Source organism: Cinclus cinclus, chromosome 5 (genome assembly GCF_963662255.1).
Source record: "Cinclus cinclus chromosome 5, bCinCin1.1, whole genome shotgun sequence".
NCBI classification, from domain to species: Eukaryota; Metazoa; Chordata; class Aves; order Passeriformes; family Cinclidae; genus Cinclus; species Cinclus cinclus.
Genome location: NC_085050.1, coordinates 64,331,494 through 64,342,296, shown reverse-complemented (window position 1 = coordinate 64,342,296; position 10,803 = coordinate 64,331,494). Strand labels below are relative to the sequence as shown.

General features: G+C 45.1%; 1 protein-coding gene across 1 annotated transcript; it reads right to left on the bottom strand.

Moving 5' to 3' along the window:
* Positions 1 to 452: 452 nt before the first annotated feature.
* On the bottom strand, positions 453 to 4,559 carry LOC134044442 (uncharacterized). Its single transcript, XM_062493667.1, has 6 exons — positions 4,383 to 4,559; positions 3,389 to 3,448; positions 2,622 to 2,753; positions 1,656 to 1,802; positions 720 to 780; positions 453 to 550 (listed from the first exon to the last, which is right to left on the bottom strand). The coding sequence occupies exons 1-6, from the start codon at positions 4,545 to 4,547 to the stop codon at positions 453 to 455; spliced, it is 663 nt and encodes a 220-aa protein (XP_062349651.1). The 5' UTR covers positions 4,548 to 4,559.
* Positions 4,560 to 10,803: the final 6,244 nt, after the last annotated feature.

Sequence of the window (10,803 nt, the reverse complement as noted above, 5' to 3'; positions counted from 1 at the left end):
GCTTCAAGCAAAAACTTTACTTGTCCCCATTCCTACAAAGAAGAACAGGAAAACACTTTGAAGCTCAAGGATGAAGTGCATCCTTCATTATCATCCAAATAATTCATGCAGTAAGAGGGAGAAATTGAGATACCAGTTGAAAAAGAAGGAATTTTATTTAATATTTAAATGCCTAAGCATGATCAATTCCAGTGAAATAAGAAATTATTTAAGTACAAAAGCCAGAGGAAAAGATGCTTTCACTTTCCAGAGGCAATGAGGTATTTTCACTGTACAAAGTCTGAAAGTTCAAAATCACCTGCAGATTTTTCCCTCTGCACTGTGGTCTCAGTGCTGGGCATTCACTCTTTGTGTGTTTTTCAAATGGCCAAGGAAAAGTGCATAACCATCTTTAAAGATTAAGAACCAATCGCATCTCTTGCCACATTTGAACAAAGTGTTCAGACACTTTTTCAAGTCATTCTGATATATGGTGGAGGTTTGGATGTGTCTTCTTCTGCATCTGCATCCTGGGCTGGAAACCGATCTGTGAAAATTCTCCCTCCAGCACCTGTGTGAGAAAAGAAAGAGAAAACCTTTGAGCATGGTATACACATTTGCACAAAATCCTGAGTTCCTTTTGGTTATCAGGATTTTGGCCTGGGGTGTAAACTTTATTGAGAACGTTCCTTGCTCATCCTTGGTGAACATCCAGATACATGGAGGCAAAAGTTACTCACTTTGTACGGCACAAACCATTTCCACAGCCTGATTTTGGTCCTCACTGGGTTGCAACCATTCCTATGAAAGAAACAGCACCATCAAATACTTCACCTGGAAATTTGTTCAAGAAGATACACCTGAACTTATTTTAAAAGTCTTTGCAGTCCACTCCTCCTAACATGTTTTAGTTTTGAAAGTTGAAAGCAGCCTCACATTACTCACTTGGTGTTCTTCGGTCAGGAACAGCTAGCTGCCTTGTGCCCCACACCCTTTAATTCCTTACCAAAACAAATGGTTGGATGTACATATTTAATAACACAGCATCAGAATTGCCCTAATGGAGAATTAGTTGGTGTTTATTTATTTACTCCATAATACAGCATCAGAATTGCCCTAGTAGAGAAGTAGTTGGTATTGATTTATTTACTGAGCTCGCTTAGCAGACATGCCATGTGCCCCATCACTTGAGGCAGAGTCCTTATGAACAAGGAGTAAATTACAAATGTCAGCACCTCCACACTTCACACATAGCACAGGAGATACTTTTATTACTGAATTTGAAGTCCCAGTGTGTAAGTACCAGTAAGCCTTTGTAGTGTTGCACCAGGAGCAACTGTTAGCTTAAAGATGAGAGGAAGAGTTTTTGAGGGTAACAGGAATTTATCGGAAACAGGGCCACAGCTTCAGCACGAATGGTTTGGAAAATAGATAACTTATATTAGATCTTACATAAGACTGTAAATAAGAGAGATAGTAAAAGGAAAAAAATATAAGAAATATAAAACCCTTCTAATATCCCACTTAATTTCTTTGAATTAGCCCTGCATGAGTCCTACTGAGGTAGGAGCTGAGACTAGGTTTATAGGAGAAAAACACACCTTCTCCCTGTTTTTTTTTTCCCCTCTCACCCACACTCAGTAGAAATAAACCTGTGCCCTAGGGTCCTCACTCACCATCCCAGTTACACTGTCATAGCAGGAGCAGCGTGGAAGGCTCCGGCATCCCAGGTAAGCCATGGCCAGCACAAAGAAGGCACTGCAGATGGATGCAGCCAGCATGGCTATGTTAGCACCCTTGACAACTTTACTGAGTACGAACCTCTGCAAACAGAAAAGGAGATGGTAAAGCCATGTAAAAAAAAGGTGACACTTTCCACAAAAAAATAATCTAATGTCTGCAAGAGTGCTGTGATTACATGATGGGAGATTGATTCGTAGCCAGTGTTACTGAAAGTTTTACTGTGTTCTGAAAAAAAAGCACAAGTGTGAACCTCAAAAAGAGCAAGAAGTGCTGATTAAATATGAGATGCTATGCAATGGCACTGCGGTCTAAATAAAGCTATTTGAAATAGCTTTGACAATGAGTAAAAACCCAAGGTATGGCTGCTCTTCTTCACACTGAATATGAGAAACATTGTCTTGCTGCACTGCTCCTTATAGCAGCCTGGCATTTTGATTTGTCCTGCAATAAACTGATGATCAGCTTCATCTATCTGGAATGTCTTCACCCCCACAGCAAGCAGTTGCTTGTAGACTGGACATACAAAAGGGCTTCATTCCTTCTCTTCAGCTTTACTGTGGAGGATACACTTGAAATAACACCAGGTTTAACCAGCTGACCTGAAACTGCTGTAACTTTATCACCTGAACCACTTGCTAGAAAAATATGGGCCTTGCAGCCTTGCAACCTTGTCTCAAACCAGGCCAGGGATACTCTCAGCACCTTACCCTGAGCAGCATCAGTATTTTTTCATGGCTCAGCCCACACCACCCCTTTGCACTAAGAAGCAAAAGCAGCCAACCTGACCTAGTGTCAGACTTCCTCCTGGAAGTCTGGTTCTGTTTGTAAGCCACATCTGGCTCTGTTTGCAGATTAAGGGTGTCATGTTCCCCAGTAATAACCCTGATATCAATACTTACAGTGTGGATAACATGGACTGGGGCAGAACTCAGCTCCTCCTCTTCACCATAGCTCAGTGTGAAGGAGCTATAAACTATTACAGTGAGGATGGCAACACAAGAGATTATGGAAGCAACTATCAGTACATTCACCTAGACAGGCAGAGAATTTTAGTGAGAGAGAAGAAGGGAAACAGGAATTAAAGCAGTCCTTTGGCAAATACAAGCAGTACAGGTAGCCTTTGACCTACCATCACACTACAACATCCCCAGAAGCAACAGTCACTTAGAAGCCAAACACAGAGAAGCAGAGATTTTCATAATACTGAGTTTCTGAGCTACTGAGTCCTGAATATAAATCAGAGGTGCTACCTAAAGACTTTGTCTTAGAGATCTCATATTTACATACAACATCCTCCCTTGGAGTTCACACAGCTGGAGAAACCTGTCTAGGAAATGCAAACCTCTTAAGTAATTTCATATTTTAGTGTACACAGTGCTTCTAACAACATGAAAGATCACCAAAAAGAAAGCATTGACATGAAGTGTCTACAGATTTTTGCTTTTTATTAGGCCCAGTGCCTGTCTGCTGCAGCAGAAAGCAAGGTAACACTGCATCCTCCTCTTGCTTATGAACACAGCAGCTTTTGTGCTGATAACTCAAAGAAAAAGCTCTTAGTCCTGCAGGAGGACCAGTCAGCTCATTCTCTCCTCAAACTGTTTTTGACTGCCCTAACATTTTGCCCCTGCCCCCTACACACAAACACCCATCTGCCCCTCTAGCTTACGAGAACTGGATTCTTCCTCTGCGAGGAGAACAAAGCCAGGACACCTGGGACTCCCATCACCTGCAGAGCACAAAATGAGTTGGCAACTTGGGAAACTAGTGTCAGATTCAGAAGATAAACTGCTACAGAGTAATGAAAAGCCCATGTTCCCAAGGCTTGGATCAGAGTAACTGCTGCATCAGAAATGGGAGAAGAAGTGCTAAATTCTTCTGTTTTCCTCTGTAGCATCTCCTGGGGGCAGGACATGGGTGACATACATCTGGTCCACCTGCTACAGCCTTGCTACCACTGACCAGAGCTTTATGGGTCAGGTAAAATAGTGAAACTGATTGAATAAGTCATTTAAGGTGCTAAAAATGCACGTTGCTTTCCCAAGTCCATATGTTTCCTGTAGAGGAAAGAAAGATCGATCCTAATGAAAAGAAATAGGCAGCCTCTGCACTGGAGAGAGCTCTTCAGTGAAATTTCCTTGCAGCATGGCTCAGCAGGGTAAATCAGGGTGCTGAATGCCAGGGAGCAGGGCCACCTCCTGCCCTCTCCTCACTGCAGTACCAAAACAGGGGCAATGTGCTGTGGGACAGAGGTCACCATCCAGATGTTCATCTACCTGAACAGAGGATGAGGTGTTCCCTTCCCAGTCTTTGGTGGCCTCTCTGTGGCCACTATGCTTCTTGCAAAAAAAACCCCCAAACCCTGTCAGTTGTCACCATGCCTCATTTTCTACACTATCCAACAGAAATTTATTTAATTTAGCTGCTTCAGAGGAAAGTCTCCTTACACTCTTCTGCCTGTATCATGATCAGGAAACTTTTATTAACTGCGTTCCAAGCATAAAACAAGGGAAGAGGAGGCAAAAAATCCTGGCTTCCCTCCCATCCCCAGTATGCAGCAGTGGGGAAAAAAAAAAGAAAAAAAACCCCACAAACAACAAAAAAACACCAACAAAAATACCAGATCCCTAAAACAAAACATAGAAAATAAAGTACAGGTTTACCATGCCAGCCCAAATTGGAACTCTGGTTTTTCCCAGCTGAGACTCTGTTCTGAAAATGCCATCTATGAAGCCACAGGTGACACAGACGGTGCTGAAGGCTATCTGGAACATCCCCAGCACGACCATGTTCCTCTGGTTAAAGATGAAATACCGATACCGATCCATTCCGCTCCGATTCCCACATAAACCTCTGAGCACGGACACTGGCCAGGGTGGGGAGAATGGCTCTTCCTAGGCAGGACAGACAGAAGGGACGGGATGATCAGCACCCCGCGGGCATGCGGGACCAGGAGCGCGGGGCTCACTCCGTGCTCCGAAGGCAAAAGAGGAATTTCGGGAAATCCCTGCGGCTGCGGCGTGCCGGGTGTGACCGGGACACCATTCCCGGCATTTCTGGAGCGGAATACGCGCTCGGCCTCTCCGAGCCCACGGGGGTTGGCGCTGCCCGCAGAGGCGCAGGGCGCGCCCAGGCTCTCTCCCATTTGGAAGCTCCGGGAAGGAGCCGCCGCTCCCTTCGGGCAGCCAGCCCCGATCCCGATCCCGATCCCGATCCCGATCCCGATCCCGATCCCGCCCGTGGCGCTGCAGGTCATGGCACGCCCTCGCCAGGGGCGGCTCCAGTTCCTTCTCCCGTGCGCTCCCGCGTTCCCCAGTTCCGTCCCGATCCCCCGGCCGGGAAGAGCCGCGCCCTCACCTGCGGCGGCACCGGTCCCGCCGCACTCCCCGGGCAGCGTCGGGAGAGCTCCTGCTCCGCGTCCCGGGAAAGGAGCTCCGAGCCTGGGCCAGAAGAAGCCGTGCCGGGACCCACGCAGGGACGCGGCTGCTCCGCCTCGCCTGCAGCCGGGAGCGGCCGCCCCGCCCCGGGCACCCTCGGGCTGCCGGGACCGGGAATTCCACCCATCCCTTCTCCACAGCAATTAAAGCCTCTTTCCTCTTTTCCCTCCCTGCAGCTGTAAGTGCTGCTCCACACGATATAGATGCGCAATACCGTGAGCTGGGGAAAGTGGCAGAGGTCGCTCAGAGGTCCTGTTGGATGCCACATCCCTGAAAGCGTTCGAGGCCAGGCTGGATGGGGCTTTGAGTGACCTGATCTGGTCACTCAAAGTGGAAGGTGTTCCTGCCCATGGTAAGGGAGCAGAACTGGATGATCTCCAAGATCTCTTGCAATCTAAACAGTGTTGTGATTGTAAGAGTCCATGAAACCCTACATATATTGTTAATGACTTGTGTGATCAGTTTTCTTTAGACTGACAGGCAAAGGTTCCCCGGGCACATGGGTTCCCACTCACTACTGGAAAGAGCAAAAGAACTGATACTGTTCGACAGAAAAGAGCTTGGAATGCCAATGATACGGCATGAGCAGAGGCCAAGGACCTTCTGAGCTACCTGGGCACACACTGGCTCATGCTGTGCATCACCAAAAACTGTGGTCACACAGGACACGAGGCAGGGGGAGAGGTCAGAGGAGGCCCAGAACTGTGTAACACACAAATAACATGGAGAGACAACGGTTTTCTGTTGAATATTTTATTTTTGCATTGCCTTCATAGCGCAATTAAAGCAATCTTTAAAATTCACTTATTACAAATGTTTGTCAAGTCTGGTTTTCCCCAGAAACTTTTCTTGCTTCCTTGCACATACGCCCAAACACACTATAAAAACCTCATTCATAACATCAAAGGAAGGGCAATCATCTCATGTAAACATCTTTCTTAGAGTTATCCATTTTTTAAAAGTCATGAATAAACTTACAGATGTTCAGTAAGGCTCATAGTTTGAGTACAAATGTCGTAAAACACCTATCAAGTACTGTACACAAGTTAAATACTCCGGGGTTAACTGTTAACACGTGTATAAGCTCACCCCAAAGATTATTCTTTAGCACTTAGTTCTTCAGAACAGAGACACCCAGTAATTATGGGCTAGAGAGTATTAAAATAGCAGAAGGCCCAGCAGAAACTGTTAAGTAATACACAATTTTAGTCTGGTTCTTAGCTCAGAGTTAAATTTGTCACAGCTGCAGTAGGAAAAGTTTTCTAGAAGGGGAACTACAGAAAGGAGGAATGGGTCCTTTGTACGATATCATGAAGAGACAAGCAGAGAGGTACATCTTGAAAATGTGACTAGCCTTGCTATTGCAATTATTAATGGCGGCTGCATGTAATGCTGCATAAACACTTCCCCAAATAGCAGAAACGACCATTTGTAATTGTAAGCATTATTTGTTGCATCTCCCCCAAAAATAAAAAAATTATCTACTTACTGGTATTCAATTACACTTGCATCTTACAAAAAGACATCCCTTTAAATCTGGTTTAATCTTACTGGAACTTTTTTTTGTTTAAATATTCATTCAACCATGAAAATATTTCATACAAACATCATTTTACATACAAATGTTAAAACTTGTGAAGCGGGTCTTCCCACACTCATGATTTTATGGCTTGAACATTTAATTGCTTATAATTTTTGTACAGATATTTCTCCTAGGGGAAAAAAAGAGAGTTAAAGTAAAATGGTAAAGAGAAAAAGGGCAGGAAGTTCCACTGCATGAAGACAGAGGAGGGTCCATTCAAGAGTGACCTTAGTGTTCAAAACCTTTGATCTGGGGCAAGTAAACATGCACTTAATCTTGCACCTTTTTTTTCCTTAAAAAAGAAAAAAAATCCCTTATAAGATTGCTCAGAAATTCTTTGTCCAAAAAGAGTTTTCCTGTTTCCATTACATGAATCAAAAGGAACGAGTTCACTGCAGGTGAAGCCACTTCCACTCACAGATGAAGCTGCTCCCACGCTTGCTTTCCTCACTTGGATGCTGTTGGCACACAGCAGTGCAGTGGAAGTGAGGAACAGGCAGCACCCCAGCATGTAAGGAGATACTTCAGTACCATTGTTTCCAAAGCAATTTAATTGAGTGCTCAGGCACCCACAGCTCCACCAATCCTGCTGGGCCACAGGAGAACAAGGCAGCAGATGCTCTGCTCTGTGTAATGTTACCTCATTGCAATGGCAGCGTTTTCCTAAAGACCATCAAACTGAGTGAAAGGGCACAAATCACAGAGCTGTCTGGGACAGAAGCAACACTGCTGCACCCCTGGTACAACCCAAGCAGGGAGCACTGCTTTGACTGGAGAACAAGGGCAGATAGCCAGGAAGGAAACAAAAAAGTCGCCATTTCCATAATTTCTGAGTTTCTCTTACCAGATGGGATATGTTGGCTACTCTGCTCCTCCAGTGCCTGACAGAGGGTGAGAAATTTCCAACAGAGCTCTTGCATCTTGCAGCACGTTGCTTCTAGCAACATGCTACAAGACCCTTGGGAAGAAACCCACTGTCATCTGTGTGCAACACTTCTGCATCCAGAAAGGCTGTGCCAAGGAGAAGCCTGCAGCCTCACCCCGTGGCCTCCTAAAGCTCCCAAAACCTCCCCAGGAGCTTCAACTGATTAAAAGCATGGACCATCCTAGGCGATACTAGGAGGAACTGTTGCAACCATGGAAAAAGTCAAAAAGCTCTCACAGCTGAAAGGCCATTTCCATGTATTTCCTTCGATCTTTTCAGCAGTCAAGATTTACAGATATTTATGTAGGGTAAGTTTTTTATAATGACTACGAAAAAAAAAAAAAAAAAAAAAAAAGGAAAGCAAAGCCTTTTCAGGTTTGTTAAAAGAAAATAAGGATCCCCAAAAGTAAAACTCAACTTCAGACATCGCCTCCATGGCCTAAGCACTTTTCCTGTTCCCTCTTATTCAGGGGAGTGACCCCAGCAGCAGGCAGCTCCCAGCTGCAACTTCTCTGGCTCTCATCTCCAAGAGTAACCACTTCAAGAAAACAAAGCTTCTGTATTCTTGGTGACAAAACCCTGTCCCTGAAGACCCACTTCAGATTTTATTTAAGAGACGATCAGCAGCCTCTAATACAGGGTGATGCAGGTTTCTCATAAAGGAGCTCAAGTAACCCTTCCATCACAGAGAAGCCACGTACAGCACTGCAGACCAAAGGCTGGAAACTGGGAACTGATCTGTACCTGAAAAATGCAGTATTTCCAGGTTTTCCTATGCTATTCTTTAGTCATAATGGGTATCCCAAGAGCCAGCCCCTCACTCATGCTCAGCTGACAGGCATCAGCTCTCCTCCCAGCCTCTGTATCAACAGGAAAGGTCTTTGGCCAGACTCTGAGAAGTGGAGCTTCTTTACTTATTGCATATTCACCAGTGGTCAGCTGCATCCTACAGACCCAAGAAGATTGCTGTGCAAGGTGATGCTTCCTCTGCCCCAAAAGAAAACCATGGCTGGGCGTGTCTTGTGTCTATGGATATGTCATCACACTACTAATGAGGAGCTCTGTGAAACTGGTCTTGCTCTCTAGTGAGCCCCAGAAAGTGAGCTGCAACACACTGACCAAGTTAAGGCATTATTTGGAGTTCTGTAACTAACCTGTGTTTTAACCAGGGGATGCCAACTCACACCTCTGAAGGACACAACAAACTCTTTCACCACCCAGTGGCAAAAGCCATCCCTGCCATCTCAACTCTAACAGACCAGGAAGAGAAAGAAAACAAAGAAGAGTTAAAAGGCTTGGTCCTGAATCAAGCCAAAGCAGCTCCGTAATCACAACTTACAGAAGGTTGGTCGCTGAAGATTGGAGCTAGAGAAGGACCAACAGATTTTACAGAGCTGAGGACAGCAGAGGTAACAGAGACAACAGCCACACCTGTGGCATGCTACCTGCTAGGCTACACACATGTACAAAAGAATCTGCTTGACTCTCACCGAATTTTTTGAGAAGCCACAGGACACCTCAGTGCCTTTTTTCCCCTAGAATTTCCCTATTTTAGGATACAATCTTCAAGCCTGATGCACAAAGAGCACCTATATTCTATTTATCTCAAAATCAGGCAATATGAAGACTGACAAATCTATTAAAACATAAGCAACTCCACACAGATTAGCAGAGGAATCAGAGACTGAAAATAAATGGAAGGCAAAGGAGCTCTAGAGATCAGAACATTTTAAGCACAATTCCCCAGTGAGCACAGAGAGGCCAGCAGTCCAAAGCAGGTTGTCAAGATTGTGGAAGGAGTTACCAACCTTTCCCTACAGGGTTCAGTCACATCTTCCCTCTGCTCTTTCCAGCACCTAAACTCAAGCCTCAACTTCGCAGACTTCATGGTCCTGCCACAATAATCCCCAAGATACACCTAAGAGCTCCCTACCAGTGGCTTTCCTGCAAGTGGCTGATGACCCATGGGCAGGGTAGGGAAAGATGAAGTCGTGCATATTTCTTTTTGAGAATTATTTACTGAAGCTGAGCAGCTGACTGACCTTTGCCAACTCTCCCTCACCTGGCGAGGTTAGTTGTGTCTCTGCACACCCAGGTGAGTCCCTGAGCTGTCACCTCTGCCGTGGGTGAGACGTGGAGCTGTGACCTGAGTGTCCAGCACGAGGAGATGGGAGGTGTCACAGCTCATGTGCAGATCAGACAGAGCGTCACAATACCCTGAGCCTGCCTGTCCCCCCACCCCACATATGCACAGAGCAGCTTCTGTGCAAACTGAAAGGATGAGGTGATGGAAAATATTTGTGAGCAGCCACAGGGACTAAACAGAGCCCCAAGATCTTGTGAGTAATTCCCAACTCTCCTCGGGTACCAAAGCAAGGATTCTCAGACTGCACGTAACAGCAGCCTCATCCTTCTACCTTACAGGCACCCAACACATTCTCCCTGCCCAGCTCCCCTGACAGCCAGACACCTCCAAGAGTTCAAGCAAGCAACCAAAATGTGTTGCAATAGAAAGGTAGCTCTGACTCCCAAATCATTTATGTTACATATATACAAACTTTTTAAAACTACAAACATTTAAAAGAAAGTGTTGCAAATGTATTTGAGTTTCTCCTATGCTGCTAAACCCAAAAGAGAACATCAGAGTCCCAGAAAGGCTCCAGTATCCAGACCAAAACAATACATTATTTCTCTCTTATACAGCATTAGGCAAGACTGGTACAGTATCTGAAAATCCACACAATTTCCCCACCCCTGAAAAACCCCAGAACATAGCCCTGCAGATGAATATTCACAAGCCCCCACTGCTGGCTGCAACAAAGCTATGGATTGACTGCTGCTTATAAATATGAGCAACGAGAGATGTTTTTACATTCACTGTTTGTCTTTCAAAAACAATCTTTTAATATATCTTCTTTTCTCAAAATAATTTTACTTTGACACCTCATATTATACTAATTTGCTGTGTCACAAACCAGAGCTACTAAAAGATAAGGCTATGTTGTTCTGTCAAGTGAACACACAGAAAAGATACAGCTCTCCTTCACCAAGGACTACAGTCTGCCCTCAGATACATGCACCTCCTTTCAGAGAATCCATGGGAGATCCAAGCATCTCTTGCCTTGAGAACTGGCCACTTG